This window comes from Aythya marila (genome assembly GCF_965140915.1).
Source record: "Aythya marila genome assembly, chromosome: 2".
In the NCBI taxonomy this organism is placed as follows: Eukaryota; Metazoa; Chordata; class Aves; order Anseriformes; family Anatidae; genus Aythya; species Aythya marila.
Window position 1 is genome coordinate 133937109 of NC_139043.1, and position 26103 is coordinate 133963211.

Consider the following 26103-nt stretch of genomic DNA (forward strand, 5'->3'; position numbering starts at 1 on the left):
TGGACACTGGAACAGGCTGCCCAGGGAAGTGGTGGAGTCACCATCCCTGGAAGTCTTTAAAAGACGTTTAGATGTAGAGCTTAGGGATATGGTTTAGTGGGGACTGCTAGCGTTAGGTAGAGGTTGGACTCGATGATCTTGAGGTCTCTTCCAACCTAGAAATTCTGTGATTCTGTCTTATTTTAAAGCTGACCAGACCTCATACCCTCTCTCTGCACCAGAATTTCTGGAGTTGCAGCTCTGAGAAAGAAGTGAGAGCTGCAGGTGAAAGCTGAGATATGGTGGGAATGACTTACCCAACTGGTATTTAGGGACAGGGTTTACTGGGTGACATTGGTAGCAGGGTGGTGGTTGGACCAGATGATCTCGGAGGTCTTTTCCAAACTTAATGATTCGATGATTTTATTTCCTATGTTCCCAAGTAGCTGGGGACAGCTGGCCAGTCATGTTGTGGCTTCTACAAATTATTGATGTCTCATAACTGAACTTGAACTGTTTTGATGTTTTCATACAGAAATATTAGACCCCTTCATTTATGCTTATGTATGTACAATCACAGGAAGCATTTCTCTGATCCTTAAACAAGTGTGTGTTATGCTGTCACAGTGACTTGTAGAATCCAAGATATGCTGCCACTTAAAACAGAAATCACAAGCCCATATGTTCTTTCCTTGCATGTTTAGGAAAACATCTCCAACTTCGATATCGTCATGGAGTCTGATGAGGGCACCTTCAAGCCATCTGGGCTGGCTTTTACTGGAAATGCTGAAGCTCGTGACATCATCAAAGAGATCATGGCTCTGCTGCTGCCTATCAACGTTACAGATGTTTTCGACAACGCAGATGGAACAGACATCAATTACTGGATGAGGGACGGGGTGCCCGGTGAGAGTACTTTGCAAAAAAAAAACCTTCCCTCCATGCAGTGTCACACTGGGAGGGAGATCCTGCAGCACTCTGGCAGTTTGGTGTTTCAAAGATAGTAGGAAGCACTTCCCCTCAAGGAATAATATTTACTGTAGATAAAACGCAGTAATGTTAAAAGGTAGCCAACAAAAATAGGACATAATGGGTATTTGAGCTTCAGTTTAATAATGGTATAGATTATACATAGCATAACATGCCTAAAATCTTCTTTTAGGCTTTAAGGATTTATAATAATTAATCCCAGACTGGTGGTTTATAAATAGTAAACTAAGGCAGAGGGGAATTCTCCATTGCAAAACAAATAACTTTTTTATTATTACCATTTCAACTTTGAAATACAGGGCCTTTTTCCACTGTTTTATATTTATATGAAGAAACAATGTTTTTTGAAGCTTGCCATTTAAAAAGTTATGGGGCATTAAGGTGTGCTAAAGAGGTAAAATTCTGCAAAGTCCTAAAAATTGTTTTAGGGATTTATTCGGAGTATTATATTTGTGTCCTGGTAAGGAGCAGCTTGTCGATGAAGAGGCAGGCTGGGAGAGAGGTCCCCCACCAGCAGCCCCCCTAGCCAGGAGACCCCATGCTGCACAGGGCTTTACAGAACACGAGAGTCCCAATTAGAGGCCAGCCTGGGTAAAACCTTAGTGAATTTCCATGGCAATTTCCACTCTGGAATAATACTGAAGAGAAAAAAGTTTCATAACACTGATACTTAAAAAATTATGGTCAGTTTTAAATTTTTAAGGTTCTTTTTTTTTTTTTTTTTTTTTTTGGTGCTTTATGACTGAAGTAGGCTGGTGCATTTCTCATGCTAGTTTTACTGGTAGTTAATATATGCTTGGAATGTCTTAGTAGTTGATTAACTGAGTTGTTTCTTACCTGCTCTTTTTCTTACCTGGTCTTGTGGAAGACACGGTGAGTCGTGGATTTTATTCTTTTCGTTTATGGGTGAAACTCTTTTCCTCTTGCTCACATTGGGTATACCAAGATACTGCAACATTGACTACCTCAATAAAGGGATGGAAGTCTAATTTTCAAAGCAAAATTTCTATGCTGGACAAGAAATATGGATGAATTGATGTTGTTAAACAGCCAGAGATTGATCTTCAGTTGGCATGCTGCTTTGCAGATGGTGTTCTAGCTGTTCAGTGCGATGTCATACAGCTGTGACACGGATGTGCACTCATGTTCCTAGGCTCTGTTTGTGCATCTCACGTGTGCATTAGAACCTTGTGCTGGGTTGAGAGACTGTAGGCACTGCTGAGAGGCTGTAGCTGTGATGTGCATTGTCCTCCATACCCTGTAAGTGCTTGTGCAAAGACACATGGTCCAGAATTTCAGACTGACGTGTCTACACTCAGCTGGTACTCCGAAAATGCAAGTGTGTCAGAAGAATTTCCTAGGTGAGACACTGGGGACAGCCCATTAGGGGTGTCACAGACAGTAACTGGGGACTTCCATTGTAATTCCAGCCAGAGGGTGATGAATCATGGAAGAAGATGCTAAATAATGGTGTTCAGATGTGCTCAATAAGACCCTGCTCTCAGGAACAGGATCCAGGAAAAGAGGGAGCCCAGATCTCTCTGCATGGGTCGCAGTAGCCAGATAAGACTCTGGTGTCTTCAGAAAGGATAAGCTATGAAAAATATCATACCCCATTAGCTCACTGTACACCTTAGGTTTTAGAATATAAATACACCAGCACTGAGATGTCTGTTTAAAAATGAATATGATTTGCTTTCCTATTAAAAATTTGGCACATTAATTGATTATGGGGTGGGTTTTTTTGCTGTCTGAAGCTTTGATTCATTTAACTTCCTTTTAAGCAAATAACAAAGTGTTCTTACAGCATAAGGAACAGTGATTCTTTTTTCCCCACTGAGCCCTGATGGAAAGGAATTAATTCCACTAAAAACGTTTCTGCTGCTTTGGATTGTATTTCATACTGTACCAGGCAGAAGTCTAAGACATCTTGTAATCTTCACGCCTTGTCTGCAGTATTCTCACTGCTCGAATGAGTCCTTATGGTATATAATAACATTGGAACAAATTGAACAGCTTCTATAATTTTGTCCAATTCAAACAAGCAGTCAAGTGTTGACACTTCATCAATTTTATTTAAATATTTTCTTGAAAGTACACTTGGTGGCTTTCTTTCTGCAACAGTTAGAGAAAATATGGTGTACTTCTTGAACAATAAGAATGGTTTCTGACATCATTTCTCTAGCATTTTTCTCTTTCACTGTATTAAATGGATTCTCAGATTCAACTTTTTAGATGCTATTAAAATTCTGCTCCTCCTGCTCCATTTGGTGGAAAAATCCACAGAGCACAACAGTACATGTGGCTTTCAGAGCTGTTTGTTTCAGAGCTTCTCAGACAGCCCCAGCGACTCCAGCCCCTCACTCTCTGCAATTTCCAACATTTTTATTCTTAATGGACATGCAGTGAAATGTCCTTTGTAATGTCCCTTAAATTTTTGCAAGAAAAAGGTGATGACCACTCTGAGAATTTAGGATGAAAGAGGCCGGATGAGTTCAGAGCACTCTGCAAACCATAGAATGAAGCTTAGCAAACATCCCTAAAGTACAAGCAAGGTGATCTGCACTGAACACAACATTTTAATGCTTTGTGTCTGCAGGATATTAAATATATTTCCATCAGCAGCCTTTACATTTGATTATTTTGAGAAGAGGTCAGCCCAGCAATGAGGAATGTCTGTAGCTGTGTTTTTCTAGTGATAGCCAGTTTTTGGCTACTGAAAATATTTGTTTAGCATTTGTTTGGCTTTGAAGCAGACATCAAATGAATTTTATTTTATTATTTTTTTTGTGGTGGTGTATTTTATGCTGTGGTTTTACATTTAGAGGTGATCATTGATCCTAAGACCAATTCTTTATTAATTATGCAATTAACTTCCACAGTTTTCTTTTGGTTCTTTTATGTATTTGTTTTTAGTTCGGCTTGCATCTAAGCTGTTGCACATACAGGTAGGTGTTCTTTTCCAGCACTATAACCTAATCAAGTTTGGCCAGTTTGTTTTGGTTTTGGTTTTGGCTTGGTTTGGCTTCTGTACATGATTTTTCACAGCAGGCTTGTTCGGTGTCTGAAAGGGTTAAAAAGCCATTAAGCCAGCCCAGCTAGACCAGCACTCCTGTATTTTTGTTATAAAAAAAAAACAAGACCCAATGATGACAAGGCTGCCTCTAAAGTAATTTAAGCCAGTTCCTAAGGTAATAGCACTGGGACTGGGTCAGCTGTCCCTGCAAGCTTTCGGAAATTGAGAAGGGGGAATAAGGTGATTATGTTTTGTATTATGGTATCCGAGGAACATTAGTTCAGCTTCAGGTACCAGAGGAGAAGAAAACAGGTGCTGCCCCACTTTGGCAAAGGGAAAGGTGCTACGATTAAGTATTTCCAGAAGGCTGGTTCAAGGGTGCAAGTTCTGCAGGGCTCATAAGGGAGGTTGTCTGTTGCTGCAGTGCTTCTGATGGGAACACTTGTCCATGAGGAGCTGAGCTGTATTTGAGACCAAGCTGACCCAGGACATCAAACAACTCTCAGAAGGCATGTGGCAACTCATCTATTTAAAATTCAACCAGGGACCTAAAGGTGAAACTCCCTTTTACGGTGTCACTCTGGACCTTGCTCGTTTCTCCTGCCTCTCTGTCTCCAGAGTGACAGGGTCTTGCTTTCTTGTTACATTGCATGAGAGGAGGAATTATTCTTCCAGAAATGAATAAACCAGTAGTTCATCTAACTTTAATGCTTCTACAAAAATCAAAAATTCATTGCTAACCCAATCTATTAGTCATTTTCCCAGAGCTGGCAAACAAATACTATCATACATCATTCCTCTCATTTTTATATTTTTCTAGTGCTTCTTTATTACCTCCATATAAAATAAGATTTATTTTGGCCCTTGGATGCACTATTTCCCTTCTTATCACGTAAGAGGTCAAGTTTTTAAGTTCCTCTCCTTTTCCAGACCCTCGCCCCCTGTCCCTCCCATCCCCACATGTCCTTGTAGCACCAAACACCAGCACGTGCCTGCCTGCGTGCTTGAGCCATGCCTGGTCTTCTGCATGGTGTCAGCCAGAGACATGCAAGAGAAAGTGGTGGGACAGGAAAACACTCTGACTTGGGCTTGCCAGCTGGGCACAGAGAGGTGGGTAGGATGTCTACTTCCCAAATTACAAGTGGGTAGACTCCGTTAACTCTTGGCTCTATCACTGTTTGGAAGTAATACTTTGATTCTTGAAGTCTTGTCCCTCAGCATACCTGCTTCATAGTCTCTGCGGACTTGGGCAATCTTTGGATCCAGTTTCTAAGCTTCTTTTAATAGTCAGAGAATAGAAACTGTAAGAAAAAGGAAGAAAAATCAGATCCTCAGGGGCTAGGACTTCACAGACCAGTGCTAAAGAGCCTGTGTTTTGACTGTGCAGGGGTAATGAATGTTTCATTTGACAAAGATCTTCCTATAACATGAGGGAAAGAAAAATTGGTTTCCTAAAAAAATACAGACATCAAGCATAACTTCCTCACTTTGATCTATAATATTTGTGTGATTTATGATCCAAGCTATTTAGTGCAGAGCATCGCATGAAGAGCTCCAGTTATTTCATCAAGTGACTAACACAAGTGGAATGTCTCTTGCTTGCTCATGGAGCAAAACGCTGAACAAATCTAAAGGCTACTCATGAAATTAGCTTACCTATCATGTCCAAGTACTTAGATCATTTTAGATACTCCGTAAGTGCTGCATTCCTGTACTTGCTGAGTTCCAATGTGTTGAAGCACACCGCTGCCACCGGGAGCCCGCCACCACGTGCCCGATTCGCTTTTGTGTGGAAATGAAGGGGAAGGGACTTAAAGTATACATCTGTGTCTTGCCGGAGTCTGGATCTCAGAAAGTCTGAGATAGATCTATCAGCGCTGTTGTATGATAATTAGCAAAATCATATTGCTTTTTCCAGGTCATTCGTTTCCTTTTAAATATTTCATCATTTCAAAGGGAAATAGCAAATGAGTGTGTTCCTCTGCGTAAGTCAAATTTTCTGCAACTTGGGAGGTATTAAATTAAACCAGTATGCTAAGAGAACAATTTTAATTGCTTGGCACTTAAAGAACCTACTATAAGAGCTACAGCTATTAGAACCATTTAAAATCTTGATTGCAGTTCGAACTGTGTGTATTAATCTGTAAAATAATTCATCTATGCTCTAATTTATCATTGTTCCATAAAAATAGGCTTTTCAAATTAGAAATTGCTCTAGAGTAATTAAATGAATTTAATATGCTGCACATTTTTATGAAGGTGGATACCTTAAAACGCTCATAGTTTAGCATAATATCTCAGTTACATTAGCCTTTCATATGACCTTTTCTACTTTTAATAAAGTTAATAAAGTCTTTAAGGCTAATCGTTTAATGAAAGGACTAGTCTGTAGATTATGGTATGTTTTCTTAACTAGCTGTGCTATATGACTACCAGACAAGCTTGATCATACTTTACATACAGTTCTTTTCACCTTTGTTCTTCTTGGACGTGATTCTTGTTTTGGCATATTGGAATATTGAACTACTTCTAATAATTAGCGGGGAGCATCAGAATTGCAAGTTTGTTTTGTTTGAGGTAGGCTAGACACAAGACATGCAAATACTCATCTGGGATAATACTGCTGGAGAGAGGGATTGTGTGAGGAGATCAGGCGCAGTGCCCAAATGCAAATTTTGCTGGTAGTTTTAACAGAGCTCCTGTAATCCGTTTCTCATTAGAGTATGTGCATTTCTAATACGAGGGCACAGGGTGGTTCTGTTAAAAAAAAAAATAACGTGTCATTTTGGGGGCAAAATATTTCATGATTACAGCTAATACTTGAAAATTGGTCATTCTCACTAATTTTACCACAAATTAAGGCTACTTATAAATGAATTTTCTTAAGTCTACTTTAACGATGAGCTCCCACTGTATAGTAATAAGTTTTAAGAGTAGTTTTTATTAGAGACGGATAGAAATATTCAGAAGAGAAGGTCAACTCAAGCAAGGGTGAATGCTGCTATTACTAGCAGGTAGTATTAAGCGGTTTTACTACATGCAATATAAGAGGCATTTCAGTGAGAGCAAGATCACAAAAGAACTGCAGGAAGACCTGAAAGTCTAGAAATTGTACCTTACAGTGAGAGGCTGGAGATGTTAAAATCTCTTTCAGTCTATGCAAAGGTATGCCAGTTTGTGCAAAATGATGGCTCAGCCACAGCATACATATGAGGCTGGGAGCAGATTTTTCTAATGACACCACCTTTTTGCCTTGTTTTAAAAAATGGTTCATTAGCAATTCAGTCCGAGTCCAATTTCAAAGTGAGAGAAAGCAAACACCTCGCTGTAAGGTTAGATAGCTACAGAAGCCACTTGCAGTCGTGGTGAATTCTCTATCATTTTGAATGTGTAAAACAAGACTTGGATGCCCTTCAAAAAGTAAAGGGTAATGCAAGCAGGAGGAATGGGTTTGAGGCAGTAGTTGCACGGGGAGGTTCTGTGCCATGTGCTATTCAGAAGAGTTGATTAGATGGTAATGGGTCTTGCTGGCCTTAAAAAATCTGTAGATCTGCCAGTAAATTTTATGAGCACTTTCCATAGAGAAATGCTTCCTTCCTATTTAAATCTCACTTATTTCAAGCAGTATCAATTTTTCAGTATCAAAAGCTCTTGTCTTTAGTTTGAACAACATTTAGGTAGTCCTAACTACAATTAAAAATATAGGGCTATTGTTAACTTGCCGATTCCAGAAGAATTTTTAATTTTGAAATAAAAAAATATTGCCAAAGCTCTATCCTACATTTCTCGAACAGCTTGAATTTTTTTATTTCGACTTACTGTCGTTTCTTCAGTATCTTTGATGCATTTTATTTGACAATGTTTTCTTGGTTGTCATAAGCTCTGAATTGCTTCACACTGGCTTAGCAGCTGATACTACATAGCACTTATATTTATCTTTCAAAAAACCGAGGCAAGGCAGCTTTAAAATAATTTCATATGAGTCTTACAGTAAATCAGCTAGAAACACTGGCATTTTGATTGTGTTTTATAAATCTGTAAGAAGTGATTTTTTTTTCAGCTCAGCACTCTATAAATACTAAAGAATGCCATTAGTATAGCAATTAAAAGTGAAATTAAGGTGTTTCAAACAAAATCATAAATTCTAATGGTTCTTGTTCTTTTTGGCTAGTGGACTTCTTTTTCTTAAAGATGTTTGGACACTGTTACTTCTGTGAATATCAAATGGTTGATTTTATTTCCTACATTTAGTTGTTTGCTCTTCAGAAAAGTTACAGGAGGTGAATTGAGGTAGCAGACCCCATCATTATGTAAGTTCCTTCTCTAAGTAGACAAAATTCCTAAACGTTTCAAAAATCATCAATTAATTTGTTCCTGTCACTCACCTTTTTTTAGCAGGAGAATATGCTCTGTCTCAGAAAAGAAGCACTGAAAAATATCTGACTGTGAATCTCATTTGGTTTTGGGGTGTGGTTGTTTTTTTTTCTGGCTTTGTCTCTGAGGGGCATATTAATTCTCTATTGTTTACTGCTTAGGAAAGCTGAATTCTGTTTCTGTGGGTGGGAATATTCTTCTCATATGGAAGCATTTGCCATTTGTTGATCCTAAAAAATCAAGTGTCCTACATTAGCACACAGAGCTCAGTGTTAACATGTTAAATATGCAGTTTGGAAGTACAAGTTACTTAAGCCTTATTCCTAGAACTGCCCTCAATTTCACCGAAGCTCCAGCAAATAATGAAGTAAATAGGAAAAAAAAGGGGTTTAATTTGTGTTTTGTAAGGAAGCTGGAGGTGGAAAAGTGTTTGCCAACGGAAAAGTGTGAAAGTTAGATGCGATTCTCTCCACTTTCTTCTTTTCTTTCTGGAATTTAACTGCATGAAAAATGAGATACATTCACAAGGTGGAAATGTAGGGAGATTTCTAGCCAAATGTGTAATGACTGGATGGTTGTTCAGAACAGCAGCAGCAATATCTGTGGATTTCTGGATCTCATTCCTGGAAAACAGACTGCAATGGCATCAATATTAAAAGCTGAATAAAAAAAATAAACTGTTCAGTAGTTGAGCATTCCAGGAAGACCACTTGTAAACTACTCCTGATGGGAAGGGCACAGGTTAAAAGGATTAAGATCTGGCTTGCAGCTCTCAAAGTAGTTTCCTACATGAAGTCATATGATGAGTGTTTCTAATAGGATTCTTCAGGGACGGGTACATCCTCAAGTATTCAGAGTTTCCATCAGTGGTTTGGAATCAAGTTTAAATCAAGTTTAAAATCACAACTTATTTTAAAAGCGCACAAAACACATCTGACGTAAATACTATTGGGATGATGAGAACAAGCTGATATCTGGGCAGGGCTTTATTTTTAGAAGGCTTTTTTTGTTTGTTTTTAATTGGTAAAATGGACCCAACCTGATCCAAAGTGTGCTTACTTGATGCCTGTTTTAAGGAAGAAAGGAATTTCCTTCAGGTGTGTCTTTCTTCATTGCCCACAGAGAGATCCTGGAAGATTAATTTACAGTAGATACCAGATATGCAGGCTATTGATGTTAGGTGTGATGAATGTCAGCTCAAGAAAATTTGTAGAGAATTATTTTGGTTGAGCAGGTCGTTTGGAAGTCACATTGTCCAACCTTCTGCTCCAAACAGGACTATCTTCAAGGTTAGATAACATTGCTTCGTGCCTTATCCATCTTGTGAAAATATCTGAGGTAGAGATCCCACAGCCTCGCCGAGTAACTTCTTACATTTCTTAAACACCTTTATTGCAAGGAGGGAAAAAAAATAGGTCAGGTCTAGCTGGAATCTCTTTTATTTCTGCTTGTCCCTATTGCCTCTTCTTTTTTCTATGTGCCATTTTGAGAAAATTTTGACTCTGTCTTAATCACTCCTTAGAGTTACCTTCATTGTCTCAACGTCTCACTGATGGCTTTTGTTCAGGGTGACCTGTTGAATTTGCCTAGGTCCTTCTCAGGCCACTTCTCCTGGGTTTTGGTCTCTCTGAGCTTCCAGCATGTGAGCTGCTCCTTCCACAGATTTAACAAAGATGCTTTTCATCAAAGATGCTGTTGTCCACGTCATTGCTGAAGATGTGAACGGTATTGACCTGGTATAGACACTGAGCACCACTCATATCCAGCCACCAGTTGGCCCTCAAGCTGTGGATGGTTATCCGTGGAGCCCAGCAGTCTGGTCAGTTTTCCACCCACTTTTATCCCACCCCTCAAATCCATAATTCTCCTGAGGACAGAGGTTGGTTAGTTTTCCCAACTCTTAGTTCTCTGGATCCTGCTGCTTAATTTTTTTAATGATGGGCATGATATTTGCCTTTTTCCAGTCACTGGGGACTTCCCCTGATTGACAAAACATTTCCAAGATGATACAGAGCAACCTCTCAGAGACATTTACCACCTCCCTCATGCAGCCCATCCAGTCCCATTAATTTGTATATGCCCCATTGACTTAACGATCCCTAATTTGGTCTTCCAATGCCATGAGTAGTGCCTGTTCCCTGTCCCTCCTTACTCTGCCACCAGGCAGAGACCTGAGAGTTATTTTAAAGTAAACCACACCGATTACCTTCTCACTATTCTTTCATTACTCATTAGAGGTATGAGCTAATACTGCTCATATTGCTAATATGAGCTAATATTAGCTAATGATATAGCATTGTTCTTCCCAAGCAATCTGAAAGTTTTACATGTACACAGAAAGAAGGCTGTAAAGTCATCCTGGCTGACTGTGCAGGGCATGTCGTGCATTTAAACCAAGTATGGTTTTGATCCAGGGTCGGGAAGCTTTTTAGTGACAGAGCTTTAGATATTACTCAGAAAGCTCATCCCCTCCTTAAGCAGCAAACACATCTCGCTTTCATTTACAGGTGGCATTTTAGGTGTAAATGTCTGAGGCTTCTGAAGAGTGCTTTTAGTGGTAGACCTAGCTGAGCAAATACAGAGCTCAGAAAACATTTACAGAGACATCTTCCTCAGAGGAGCAAGTTCAAAATTATTTCAGTGGTAGCCTCTCCAGGAAATTTTTAACATTTATAAGCTTTAGAATTGGAACCCTTCTAACTATTTGTCTTCAAAACGGATTTTACAGATTTGGTCTGCAGTGCTACTGAATTTCTGAGGAGCAGAATTTATTGAGCAGCATGAATCTTTTTGACCAGTTTCCCCCTGGATCTTGACCAATTTTTCCCATTGGATCTCTCTTCCCAGCGATGTCATGTGTGTTTTCATGTAATAATTCCAGTGAATTCAGCCATGGAAGAGTCACAGAAAAACACTAATTGTGAAAAAAAAACTGAATACACATTTGTATTTTGCAAATCCTTGAGAAAGGACTGTGGGCTGCATAGGACTACAAGACAGAAGGTACTGGGTTATTGTTCTGGCTCTGACATAAGCTGCCATCCTCCCCAGTTTTATGCTTCCTCAGTTTCTTTAATGATAACAGTTACCTGAGAGGTGCTGAGGAGCTGCTTTTGTCTGTAAGGTGCAATAATGAAAAAGGAGTCTTCCATTACCTTCCTTAATAATTAAGCTGGTCCATCTTCGGCTTGAATCATCAGATCTTGCATTCATTTAGCACAAGAATAGCTCTCCTGATCAAATAGAGTGAGTGCATGTAAAGAAAATAGCAGCTTATGTGGAAAGAGCTTCCTACAGATGTATTTTAGGGGCACATAAACAAATCTGTCAGCAAGGACAAAGCATGCACCTAAATGTGAGCAGCAGTTTATTCAAGTCCTCCATCCAAGGAGCCAGAAAACCTCATTAAGAATTATTATCCATCAGGGCCTCTCCGTCCACAGCTCTCGGCTATTTGCAGTGCCTGTGACAGAGCACTGTCTCAATCACCATGTAGGGCTTGGAAATCCACCAGAGAAAATGGGCACTTTTCCTGTTGCTTAGCTGGCTAAACTGGATTTTAAAACAGTTCAGTTCTATTAACCATATTAAACCCGGGCAATGACCTTCTGGGACAGCAGAATTTCTGTAGCTATTGCTGCTGTTTTTAAGGAAAGCTACAGTAAAGAAATAGCTGGAAGCAGGGATGCTCAGACTCTGGTCTCCAGACTCCCGAGGGATCGTGGATTACTCCTAAAAACATACAACTTCATCTGCAGCAAAGAAGAGAGCAGGTTCGTTGTCAGTGGGCTTGGTTATCCATCTAGTGTTGGTGGGGATCATCCGTGTGTAAGAAAATGTTTATGGATATCAAAATTGGAAGCAGTTGAAAAGCTACTGATGTGGCATTGTGGAGGAGAAAAAACATTTAGCAGTTTGGTTTTTCAAAGGTTAGATTCTCCATCCCTACTAGCAGAGACATGAGGGTTTAGAGAGTTGGCATTTTACAGCTATCCTGGACTCCCTAGGGGTGGGTAACATGCAAACACGTCACCGGCTGGAAGCTACTGGAAGCAGCTTGCAGAAGTAAATTATAGATACCAGACAGAAAAATTAAAATTGTCTTTGTATCTGAGGACAGAGGTTACTGTGAAGAATTGTGATGTTACCAGAATGAGGGATGTCTGGATCGCCTGTCTGCTTCCCTGATCCCCAAATCCAAAACCACAGCCACAAGTAACAAAGCACAGCGCAAGGTGCTGGGAGCAGGCTGAGAAACATCAGTGTTCAGCTGCCCTCTGTGAGCAGACAAATGGGAAGAAACAGAAACCAAACTCAGCACTAGTGAAGTAACCAATGTGTTTTTCAAAAATGTTTATGCCTTGTACTCCCTAAATGGGAAACTTCTAGAGGTAAAATTCCTTGTGGTGTTTTCACTGCACACACACATTGCTGCTTATATGAAATATTTAGGAGCAGGACAAATTCTTGATGGAAAGTTCTTATTTCTAGGCTGTTCGGGACATGCAGCATGAAGTTATTCCCGAAGTTTGCCATGCAGTGGAGTGCTGCGTGCAAGGTCCACTTGGGCTGGTGATCCTGAATTTCACTCCACCTTGCAGGCCAAAATTGGCCGTAGTCATGGATCAAGACAAGAGCCGGACAAGGTTCAGTAGACTGTAGTTATTTTAGAAATGCATACAAACAGATGAGATTTCAAATAACCACAGAGCTGGCAAGAGTGTCTCAAGAGATCCTCTAAACATCCTTTCCAGCGCAGTCTCACTGATGCCTGGGTTGTTTCTTTCATGTTTGTGCTGTTCTTGAAGAGCTACTATAATGGAAAGAGTCTCACCAGCCCGTCTGTCCCCGTGCTTAGGGAGGTTTTTCTAGTATCTAATCTCACTCTTCCCTGCTGCAATTTAAGTGCATTAGTTCTTTCTCTACATTACGAACCCAGAGACATGGTTATTTCTTTCCTTTTGCAGCAGGCTTTTATCTGAAGTTGATTTTCTTCCTTTTGTGGTGCACTATTTTATACTTGCCCTTGCTGAACAACATCCTGTTTTTTTTTCAAGCATCTCCACTTTATGAAGATCACTTAGCAAATTCTCCTCTTGCCCTCAGTGATGCTGCAGTACGTCCCTGCCTGATGTCACCCCCGTAAGACAGGAAGACTCTAGTCCATCTTTTTGGTCTATGGGGAAAATACCAAACAACCTGTGGTGCCCTACTCCATACATCCTCCCATTCTTCACTGTCCACAAGTACACTGTCCACCCTTGTAATGCACAGCATTTTATCTGTCTCTCGTGGCATTATCATTAATAATGGTATATTAAATCTCTTCTAGTGTCCTCAGAGATCAACATAACTTTGAGCTTTTGTACGTGTTTTATAGGATCAAAAAGTAAGTTCAAAGGGAGCCATCATGTATATCGAGGACACAAAATTGCTGGATCATACTATATTATAGTAGTATCTGGATATCCCAGTGCTTTTATGACTGACCTTAAAGGTATTGATCCTAAATGTATGTTTTAGTGTTTCTTCATATGTAGAATGCATTGTGGAAGGAGTTTCTTTAAGCAGATTAGGTCTTTAGGTTCTCAAGGAAAGAATGATATTGTAAAATATTGATTTCTATAAACAACATCTGTTTTGATGAGATCGTAATAGAAAATAACAGGATGGTGAGTTCCACTAACAACAAACATTTGGTTAAAATGATGAGCAAAGATAGAAACTGTTTTATTTTTAAGTTTTTGTTTCACATATGTATCAAGTCACACAAACGTGCACGATTGGACTTTATGATTGGTTTTACTGCTTTATTTCACTTTGTGAGAGCAGTTTGTGGTGCCTTTTATTTTCATCTGTTTGGAGTTGGAAAGAATTAAAAAGCAGAATTGTGTCATTTATTGCAAAATGAAAAGCCCAGCTTTCCATTGTAAGGATGCCAGTTCTCTGCACCACATATAACTGCAGCAGTTTAATATGGGTTGCAAATTATTAATTTAATCAAAGCAAACCAATCCTTAGACTGTACGAACTACTCCAGAATTTGTTGCAAATGTAAACGTAAAACATACACCACCCAGCGAGCTACAGGTTTTATGAGATTGACCTGCCAGCTCTTAAGATGGACATCTCCAACAAAACATAACCATCCTCTCTGGAAAAATAAATTAAAAGAATATGAAAGATGTATTTGAACAGCACAGGAAAGGAAAATAGTCATTCTCTGTAATACTGTATTATAGATGATGCTCTATTATATTACAGAGAATAGCTATTCACCTTTTCTTATACAACTGGAGGATCAGATTATCAACACCAACCAGAAAACTGACATAAGACAAAAGGACAAGCTCCTCTGGGCAATGCATAATTGAATGGAAGAAATCAGCACCACAAGATGTTTTGGAAACCAGGATCAAACATCAGTTTTATAAGGATGGACTGCAGCATGGGAGAACGGCCCAGCCAGGGCTGTCGCTGACAATGATGTGAATGCAACTTCCTTTTCGAAAAGTCCCTAAATCGCAGGTGGCTGGGCAGATAGCCTGAAGGAAACCCCTCTGGTTCTCCCATTCTTTATTACAGCATTGGCTGCTACTAGCAGGCTAGTTGAAGCCATGTGGGATTATTTTTTTTTTCCCAGTTAGACTTTTTTAACGTTCTAAGTAGTGATAGTCTGCGTATGGTCAACATAGTGCCAAATAATCTGGATAACCAGACTCAGTGCTCTGTACAGTCAGTGGCCTTTTAGATGCAGGAAAGTTTAGCTTGTTTTATCAAGTGTTAGCATGTTAGCATGCTTCAGCTCTTTCGCTGAGCCTTTGACTCTGTACCATGCAAGTAGCCTGCAGTAGCTTGTCATCTCGGCCTGAGCGATTTTAGCCCTTCTAACATCTCACTAGCAAGCAGATTTCATTCGGCAGCTAAAGCTGATCAACACGTTTTGATCATCATGATGTTGAAAACATCCCAGATTATACACCTGTAATTTTAAATCCTTAAGATGGGCTAAATGGGAAGCATTGAGAAAAGTTAATTAGTCCGCCCGCCTCTTCCTTCACTTCCTAATTGCTATGAGTACTGTTCCTGTCCACCAAAAGCTGCTGGCTAACTTTTAGGGCAGGTGTTCATGTGCATCGCAATTAGAAGCACATAAATGGGATGCTGTTGAAGCCTCCAAGTGCTCTGCATTGATGCCTCTTGCTTTGGAACATTTGGGAGAAGGAAGGGATCCTCACTTGCCACGTGATGTGCAAATGCCGTTTGCTTTCTTTCTGTTCTCCATGCAGATCCTCGCTTTTGGTCAGACAAGTAGCTACCAAGAAATCTATTCATGGTAAAAAAAAATTTGAGGCATAGTGCAGTGTTTTTGGGAACATTACGTTGGAGCTTTTAAAAGCTATTTCACTTTGCATATTCAGCCTAGCCACAACTTCAGGGCACTCTCCCTTGGCCCAAGGGGTGGCTTCAGGTTTCTGATCAGCGAGCAATTAGGATGGGGCTGCATTTGGGACATACCCCTGGTGGTCACGTCCCTCTGCCTGCAATCCTTGGTGTTCAGCTAAGATAGCCAAGAAACAATTATTATAACCAACAGGTCTCGATGCTCCTGGCTCTGCCTCCTCCTGCTGTGAGCCTCCTTCCCTGCCGCTGGCCAAGGCTCCTGCTTGCAGCTCACCTTCCCTGGCCCCCTGCACATCACCTGCACTCGCCCCCCTTCTGCCTCAGCAAGCTGTGCAAAGAAAAATCTGCATCCCTATTTTAGGGTTCGGCTTAACTTCAGTACAGTGGGGAGAAAGTAGAGCATCCTTTCTCCCAAAGAGAAATAGGGCAGCATTCAATGTGCATCCCCTTCATGGATTGCGTTATTCCAGGCCTTTTGCTTCTTTTCTCTGGTCGTTCTCTTTTTCTTTTTGATTTGCAGTGCATTTTAAATTCGTTGAGACAGGAAAAAGTGTGATTGCTCTTTCACTGCTTCAAGAAAAGGATATTTGGCTGCTCCATTCACTGAAATAGATTGCTGTAGAGGCACTCTGGGTGCCTTTTCTAATTCCAGTTAAGCCTTGGGCTCTCGGTACACAGCACAAGACAGAATCTAATTATTGAAATAATTATTATTGCCTTCTCTGCTACGGCGTGGTTTTTAAAACCCTGAGCCACATTTGGAGTCCCAGTCCTGGACCCTGCTGGCATCGGAGGGAAGCGACTGCAGTCTGACAGCCCAGAACAATGCGACCGTACTCACCTGCAATGAGCTGCTCATTTCCAATCTTCCTTGTGTGTTTTTTGACCCTGAAAAGAATACGTGACAGCAGAAAGTTTCCCGTTCTTCAGTCAATGCGTTGTGATTTCAATGGTTGCATTTTTGAAAAGGTGGCTTTTTTTTTTCACCTCTTCTGAGGAATCTGATACCAGCTGAGGTTGAGCTTGGGCTACACAGGACTAATGAGACCTACCTTTTTTCTTCCATGTCAGTCCTTGTAGGAGTATGGAAAGTATTCAAGCAATAATCAGGCAAAACTATTTTGCAAAAATGATTTTGCAACTACAGATCCTAAAGAGACAAAAATCAACCTTTTTTTTTTTTTTTTTGTTATCAAATGCCTGACAGTTTTAATGTGAGGATGTAAAAGTAAAATAAATATTGGCAAGAGTGTTAAAACTTTTTCATTCAGTTGTTGCTATTTTTAAGCAACACCTTTAGTTCTAGCTTGGCTGAGCAGTCTTTGCAGTCCTTTGAGTTTATAGCAAGATACAGATTTAGCATTCTCGGCTCCTGGAAGGTTTTTAATTATGTGTGGGTTGGTATATGTGTATGTGCTTGCTGTGTTAAAAGATGTCTTCACTGCATGGGTTTGAGAGGAACCAAATGCCTTACTCATATCTGCTCTTTTCCAATGACACGTGAATGTTTGGCATGTTTTGGTAGACCATAATATTATCTATATTCTCAGCCTTTTCTTAATGGTGAAATTAGAATAGCAAACCTTTTCATCGATTTAAGAAGTGTAATCAAAATCAAGGTGGGTAGGTGAGGGTAGGGATCCAAATCCATCAAATCTGGGTTTAATGTCCCAGCAGTCCGTCAAATTGGTTATGAAAAGTTGTACTGGGGAGTGTGTCTCTCTCCCCTGAAAGGCAAGTACGGCAATGCAGAGATTCAGATTTTTTGATGGAGTGAAATACAGCTTTCTCCATTAAAATAAGTCTAAAGATCTTGTAATAATCTTGCATAGATCACATCGCTTGTTCTGTGCTGCTCCCAATCAATGGCTCCTTTTCCCCTCTGCATCAGGTCATAGACAGTTTTTGAAAGCAACACCACAAAAAGTTTTACAAGAGGGCACTTGCCCTTGATTTCTTTGTCTTAAACTCAAGTCCAAGGGTCTTTGCTTTTTACAGCTGTAAACGCTGCTCTAAGCTTTAGCACCATCACGGTGTATCGGAAGGGTGGCATGGAGTGTTTAAAGTAATAAAGGTTCGTTTGCTTAGCATTGCACAGAGTGTCACTGTTATCAGATTAGCTACATTTATTGCATCACTTGGCAAACGTCGTGCCACTTGGAGCTACGCGTGAAATTTCTGTAAAAGCTGCACCGAGCAACGTTAGCATGGAAGTTAAAATGGGGTCTCGGACATTTTTATTCCCAAATGGTGAAAAATATGTATTGATTCTTGATTTGTGCAATAATATAATTGCAATGGAGATAATCAGATTGCATCTGGAGGAAGATTTTCCAAGGTGGACTCATAGCTCAGCGGGCAGGGGTGGCAGGATACACAAGTGCCATCTTCTGCTTCTGTACAGTTTCACCCAAGCAGTTTTCTTTTTTTAAAAACAACATATTAATAAGAAAAAAGGTAGGTCCAGCATGTTCTGTGCATGGTAACACAGCGAATGAATGCAGAATGAATACACCTATCTTTAGGCAAACGATATTTTCACTTACTGCTGCGGTTGAGTTTCTGTCACTGAAAGGAAGCAACCTTTCAACCTAAAATTAATTGTCGGTATCTCTTAGGGACCTCTCTGAGCTTCATGACTTATCTTTTACTCTTAATATATTTGCATTGTGACAAATGACTCAGTGTGTTTACGCCATGGTAAACCAGCTGTCACATCAACTCAGACTTGCAGGAATAGAGAATCACAGTAGGTAGGGACATTGCTTTATTTACCCTCCGTTTTTCTAATATTAGTAGTGCTGTGTGGATTAATCAGAGGCCACATTCAGCTAGTGATCTGCTGCAGAGCCTGAGCAGGTGTAAGGAATTTCTTTGTTCCCCGCCTTAAAGGACAAATATCCTTGAATTTCTCCTTGTCTTTTCTGAGTGGAACCCCGTGTCACACCATGAAACACGAAAATAGAAAGATTTTGAAACTGCAGCCTACAGTGTTGCAGCATGTGTCTTAACTATACCTGAATTCTTTTTATTATTATTTGTTTTTAAAATATGTTGTTTCTTTGCAGCTTTGCTGACAAAAATATTTAAATTATTGTTCAAGAACATAAAGACATTCATTTCAAGAGTGTTTTTTTTTTTTTTTTCCTGTTTCATGGTGTTCACAGCCTGTGGAACAAAGCCATTTGTGTTTCAGAATATGGAGAATTAGTAGGACTTTGGTTCAGAAATGGCACGAAACCCCAGATCTGAACAGCCCTGAACCTTGCGATAAGATCAGATCTGAACTTTGTTTCAATTACCTCTCTCTTTTTCTATTAATAATGAACCAGTTAGATATACACGGGTTTGCAGAGCAAATGAAAGAGGGATTTCATCACCAATATCTGGAGCATCTAACATTTATTAGGAAATAGCCTATATTGGCTTAGTATGCACTGTAGCTTGGTATGCATTAATCAGAGTAACAATAGATATTACGAAGTATGTTTTATTATCATAGTCATAGTACTCTACCAGCCTTGTCTCATGGTCTCACATCTGAAATCCACCATCCCCTTCAAGTGTTCAGAGTGTCAACGGGGTATGACAGTAGAGAGACAGTAAAAAAATTTCTTGCCCTGCTGGTGTGATTGTATAAATACAGGTTTTTTTTTTGTCTTGTATAAAATATAACCAGTTTGTAGTTTGCTTAGGGTGTGTTTTCCTTACAGTAGGGTTGCCCATTTTTCTTCATAACTTGTTCACCACCAGGATAGTCATTAACAGGCTTCACCATCTGGACAGACCAGAGCTCTGCTAAGCCAGGTGCTGTGAACTTTTCTAGGAGGTAGCAAATTGCTAGAGAGACCCTGCAGGAAGTTTGTGATTAAGCATCCAGTTGTGTTCGTGTCCGGGGCAGGTTAGAGCCCGCAGGGAACTTCAATGGAAAGCTGCACGTTTCCTCTGAATATGATGCCTCCTCTGGGAAGGCAGACCTAAAGGCTTGCGTTAAATTGAGCTGCAAATTTGGCTTAGGAAATACCTCCGTTAAATGTGAAATACAGGGAAGCTTCCTGAGCTGATTGAAAATGTGAGTATAGATGATTCCTGCAGACACATGTGCTGCAAAAAAGCTGATGCACAGCTCATTCCCCTGGTTCCAGCTCCCCACATCATAGCTTCAAGCCATCTGGGAGGGTGCGTGTCTCCCCTGAACATCTGGGGATGTTCAGAGGTCGGTAGGACAGAGTTTCTCTGTGCAACAAGTGTCTACTGAAGAGCTCTGACAGCAAGCTCCATGGCTAGCAGAGGATGGCGAAGAAAGGACTTCAATGCCTTGGGTTTCTAAGCAGGTTTGTGGCATCGGCTACATGGTGCAGTTGTACAGTGGGTATAGAGACTTTGAGAAATGCACGCGGTTGGGAAAGATGGTTCGCATGGGTCTCAGTCTCACTAAGTACTCCGCTTGACCCTCGTGTGTGACATTTAAAGGCTAATCAGTAAATCGCATGCTTTAACTGCTGTGCAGAAATAAGGTAAAAATAAGTTCATGAAGATGAATCCTAGATTAGAGAAACTGCCAATTTTGCAGTGACTTTCGTCCATCCTAAGCAGTGTTTAAAAGAGAATGAAAAATGTAAAGGATTTATAAATTCAACAACCCAATTCTAAAAATAGCAGCTTTGTTAAGTAGTCTCTTGTGTATGCGACTACATAATATACGTGGTCACATACCTCATTTTAAAGAAAGCACAAATGAAATAAGCTGTGTTAAAATATACAGAATAGATACCTACAGTTAAAACAGGTATATAATCCCAAATTGAAGTGTTCTGCCTAAATAAATATTTGTGAATCACTGAGTCAGGGTGGAGACCTGAAGGGGAGGCCTTAGAGTGGCCTTCCAGTGCCTAAAGGGGGCTATAGGAAAGCTGGGGAGGGACTCTGTGTCAGGGGGTGTAGGTATAGGGCAAGGGGGATGGCTTTATACTAAAGGAGGGGAGGGTTAGAATTGATATTAGGAAGAAATTAATTACTGTGAGGGTGGTGAGGCCATGACACAGGCGGCCCAGAGAAGCTGTGGATGCCCCATCCCTGGAGGTACTCAAGGCCAGGCTGGATGGGGCTTTGGGCAGCCTGGGCTGGTGGGAGGTGTCCCTGCCCATGGCAGGGGGCTGGAACTGGGTGGGCTTTAACGTCTCTTCCAACCCAAACCACTCTGTGATTCTGTGGTTCTATAAGGACTCCAAGGACAAAAAAAATACAGAAGCAGTGGAACGGTCCGTGTGGCTTATGAGGAAAGGAGTCATGACTCACCCATCTAGTAAAGCTTTTTCAGAGGAGTTTATGCCCATTTTTGTAATTGGATCTGGTCAGCAAAGTACAGTTCAGTTCTCAAAAGCCCCAACATCAAAGACCTTTAGAGAAATAAATTACTGGGAGGTAAGAGGTATTTCCCTCTTGCAGAGTAATACCTGACTGAAAGGAGGTAGAAATAAAATGTTAGCTTTCAGAAAGGAGAAAGAGCTCTGTTAGGCTGCCCAGCCACATTTTTGGAAGACTTCAGGTGATCGCCTCACTCAACATTAACCACAAATGGAGCAAGTAGCAAGTTGGCAAAATTTACTGGTGCCTACTCCAAGTGTTTCACATACAAACCGAAGCTGTGAAAATGTGACAATGATCTTGTAATAGGAAGTGCTTAAGTGATAAAACACCCAGTGGCATTACAGTGCCACCAAGCACAGAGTAGTGCAGTGTGTCATGCATGTGCTTTGCATACATGAAAACAGGATCCAGATTAGTTATTTTCAGATCTGCAAAATCAAATCAAGATAATTGTCTGAAGCCTCAGTTCAGTACCCAGGCGCAGTGAGAAGCACTGAGCTGCGGGCTGTAGGAGGAGAACCAGAAGAAAATATCAAGGGGTCTGTGTTGTGGGATGCTGCAGTTGTATCACACTGACTTTTGTAGGCAGTTTTGGGCTTCTCGTCACAGGAATGATGAAGCAGGATGTGAAGAGGGACAAGAAGAGTCACGGCAGCCTACATCCTCAGAGGTATTAATGGTTTTTGTGCATGGAGGACTCTTCAGATTGGAACAAACTGCTGAGGTAGGGTGTGATAAAAATGTATGAAAGCATCAACAGCATGAAAGGCAGGGCACCAGTGCTGCAGCACCCAGCACAAGAGCCACGGTGTGCCCACAGGACAAGATGGGCACACAGTGCATTGCCACGGGGAGCTTTGAGGGGGGGCAGAGGTGTAAATAAGTTCAAAAATGGGACTGGTAAGTCTGTGGAGGATCAGTCCATCAGAGGTGGGCAAAACACACTGGGCTGCATGCAGCTTTCTGAGGTTGTTGTGTCTGGAAACATCCAGCCAAATGGCAGGGGGTGCTTTCCCTACAGGGTGGGTAAGCAGAGGAAGAGCTTCCAGTGTCCTCCACTGGTGAAGCTTCGTCTGTTTATTCCCCAACAAGGGCAGTTCAATTTTAGAAACTGGTCAACCTGAGTAGAGCCACTTCCTTCTCTGAAACCTCATTTTCTAGGATTTTATGCAAGCGTAGATTGAATCCCCAGCTGCCACCATTCCTCCACCGCAACGAGAGGAAGGTTAATATGCTGCAAACATAACTGTGATAATCCTGAGCTGTAATTTGGTCTGTTTAGTGTATCCAGAGGATTAATTCTCAAATGCATTAAGCAAAGTAAGAAATAGTGCACACTTCATATTGTCTCCCTTACTCTGTAGTCTCATTTAATTAGCCACTGAAACAACTGACTGAAAGATTTCCCTCTGCCTTGTTGTTTGAGTCATGAATTTTAAAGACTTTTGAGAGAATGACTCAGGAGGTGAAACAGCAGGACTTCTGATGTTATTTATAAGATCCGTACAGGAAAGTATTTCAGTGTCTGTAGCCATGCAACTCGGGCAACTTAACCTGTAATTTCATCATTTGAGACTAAATGACAGGAGAACGAATGCTGTCAGCGCCTCACTAAACAGCATTAACATTCTGCATTGTCTCTGCCTGCCTGAAAAATGGATAATGAAATAATTGACATTAAAGCCAGATATCAAATACAGGTTGTCCCGTGAAAGAAGGAATGTACACTGAAATGCATGCAGGAACCATTTGCACTAATAGGATTTTCATTACAGTAATAGCTCTGAAGACTGCATGTAACTGAGGGCAGCCCAGAAAACATCTGGGCAACACCAGCACGAGCAGCAGGATGCTCCTCAGGGCTTGCAGCATGGGGGATGCAGTGGCATGGGGTAGCCCTCCAGCTAGCCCATCCTATGCACAGGTAATACTGAAGGAGATTTACTGCCTTAAGACTTGTGATGTCACTGGGTTTTTAGAAAGACACCGAATGAAAATAAAAAGTAGACTAAGAAGTTTTATTCCTGTTCAAATCTTTTATCTTTTTTTTTATTTCCATGCTACCTCTTTGACACATACCCTTTTGAGGAAAAATTGTGTCTCCCCACCTCTTCCCTGCAGTTTTGACCTTTCAAAATGTCTAGGGCAGCAGTGCTCCAGCTATGAGAAGCGAGAGGCTATTGATTCTGTTACTGTATGGGCATATACCTACCCCCCACGCCCTCATTTCAGAGGGACTGTGGGAACACGAAGTGGAGTTAGCGCTCTGGTGTAAGCAGGAAAATGCTCTTGTCTTCAGCATTTTGTATTTTCCTGGTACATAGCAGTTTTTAACTGCATAATGATTGTGATATGTCCCTTTGCCCCTTTTTTTCTGAGTACTCAGTGTAAAGAATATATATGTATTTCATCAGGTCTTGCTTTCTTTCCAAGGCATTGTATTTTTTGTACATTTCTGAATAGTGCCATTAATGTTAAGAAGGTCTGAAATCGGAATAAATTTGATAGTCAAGGAGTTTTACTTGTGTCTTATGGAAAAACCAGGAAACAAAAGCAATCTTCAATAGATGAAAAAAGGAATCTGTCTGTTGTGGACAGGAAAATCAGTGCAGAAATAAAAAATAAAGTTTCAGATCAGGTATTTGTATTTACATCTTACTATCAGCAGTTCTTCTGATAGCTTGTAGGCTTGTCTTGACAGTAAGATGAAGCTAGAAGGAGTAGGTACGTGGAATATGTGAGATGTGCACATATGAGTAATCTTGCAATGCTGTTTTTTGTGTTTTTTTTTTTTTTTTAGCTTCATAAACGTTTGGAAACATTGGGCAAAATATCCCTTGTTGAGGCATTTCCAACTTTGCTGTTAGGAGGAAGTATAGCTTGCTCAACAGGGCACTGGTCTAGGCTCAGATGTTTAACATTTATTCCTTTCTCAGCTGCTGTGAGAAAATGAATGTGCCATTTCATCTCTGCGTGCCTCTCTCACCCTGCAGTCCCTCTGGTCTATTTTGAGTGTATGCTCTTCTGAGCTGGAGTCTTTCTTTCTTTTTTTCTGGAGAGGTATATATACTGTGTGAAACAGTGGAGTAGCAATTCTGTCATCCCCTCTAGGGACTACTGTAAAGCAAAACCTAAAAAAGTTACACATTGCTTATATGTTGTTGTAATTCATTAACATATTAACTTCACTATATATGGCCATGTACACGTAGAGGTCAGTATCCCAAAGACCTAACTATGGTATTGAAGACCCAGCACACCCAAGAGACCTTACACAAACAGTGGGGAATTTCCAATTTTATCTGGAAGTTTAATGGAATAGTTGTGTGGCAAAGTTTTCCTGAAAGCAAAAACAACTGTGAGGTCATTGACAGGGCTGCGCAGCAGACATACGGACTTCAAGATTCACATTTGGCTTCCTCTGGCCAAATTCTGTTTGGTGTATTAAAAAGAAATGAAAACAAATGTAGGGAGGAATTTAATGCAAAATGTTTTGCATTGAAAAAAATGCTCTTTAGGTATTATTTGCTTTCCCCCTTAAAGATACCTGGGTTTTATGGAAACTGCCTTTCAAATCACGCTCATAATAACTAATTTTCCAGCCACTGTTTGCACAAATGAAAAATAATTGTAATGCTAAAATATCTGGCCACAGAGTGCAATTCCACTGATGACTTGGTACAGCAATGTACATGAAGGCAGCAGAGTGTCTGACTGTGACTGACAAGCAGCAGTGGTCAACGCTCACCATTCATTTTGTGATTCATTCATCCTCTTCCTGCTACAGCACCGTGTCATCTTATTAGGCTGGCAAGAAAAAAAATGTGGCATACACTTTATTAACACGTGAAGAATTGGTGTTTAATGTAGGTACGTTGTAAGTCAGGCAAATATTCCGCTCAGCAGCCAATTAATATTCACAGTGTGCGTTTCATGCTGAGATCAGAAGCTAGAAAGGCTGGGCTCTTTTTCAGAATTCCTCAACGCATGTTTGTAGACTTTCATCAAGATACTCTTACACAGCTGATTACTGAAAATATGTTGTCAGTATCAATTACCAAAGCAGCTGCTTTTACCTGCCTTATTCAGCGCATCAAACTGTGTGTAAAATAGCTGGTTATGCAGAGACTCGTGAAAGAAGTTTAAGACACGAAGGAGAGAACTGAAGAATTTGTTTGTGGTGTGTCCATCGTAGAAGATGTCTGAATTAGCCAAGGAAATGTCACTGAGGGTTACAGAGTCATAGAGAAAGGGTCAGTCTGGAGGGGACCTCTTGGGACCATCTGGTCCAACGCCCTTGCTTGAGCAGGGTTGACTACAGCAGGTTGCCCAGGGCTGTGTCCAGTTTGGATATCTCTGAGGATCTCCAAGGTACTCCAAGGATACTTCACAACCTGGCTGGATGACCTGTGCCAGTGTTTGAACACCCTCATAGTGGAAAATAAAAAATAAAAAGGAGGTTCTCAGGTACAGGTGGACTTTCATGTGTTTTATTTTTCATGTGCCCATTGCCTCTTCACCTGTCAGTGGGTACTATAGGGAAGAGTCTGTCTCCCTCTTCTGTATCCCCTTCCATTTGGTGTTTATACCCACTGAGGAAATCTCCTGAACAGTCCCTGCTCTCAGCCTCTCCTCCCAGGAGAGCTGCTCCAGGCCCTTAATGATCTCAGTGGCCTTTCCTCTGACTCTCTCCAGCAAGGAGCTCCAGATGGAGAGATGCAGTTGCTAGAGATGATGCCCCTGGTGCAGCAGCACAGAAGGAGGCGGATATTACTCCTTCTCCATGAGGTAACCACCATCTGGGAGCAGAGAGCAAGATCCTGATGGCATATTCATGACACTACCTTAGGCAAGCCACAAACAGAGCAAACGGAGAGGGCAGTGGGGTTTGCAATGGTAGCAGCAGCAGGACTGCAGACAACAGTTGTTATATTTGGTTGTTGCTTCTGGTAACAGTGACTGTAATTCAC

The 26103-nt window shown here is 40.8% G+C and overlaps 1 protein-coding gene across 2 annotated transcripts in view; it reads left to right on the top strand.

Annotated features, from left to right (window-relative positions):
• The window catches only part of CPQ (carboxypeptidase Q), a 175968-nt gene that overhangs the window by 111643 nt on the left and 38222 nt on the right, over positions 1 to 26103 (top strand). For both annotated transcript variants that reach the window (XM_082752480.1, XM_082752481.1), the window contains one exon: positions 684 to 885. In XM_082752480.1, coding sequence (XP_082608606.1) covers positions 684 to 885 — 202 coding nt within the window. The remainder of the gene's footprint in view (positions 1 to 683; positions 886 to 26103) is intronic.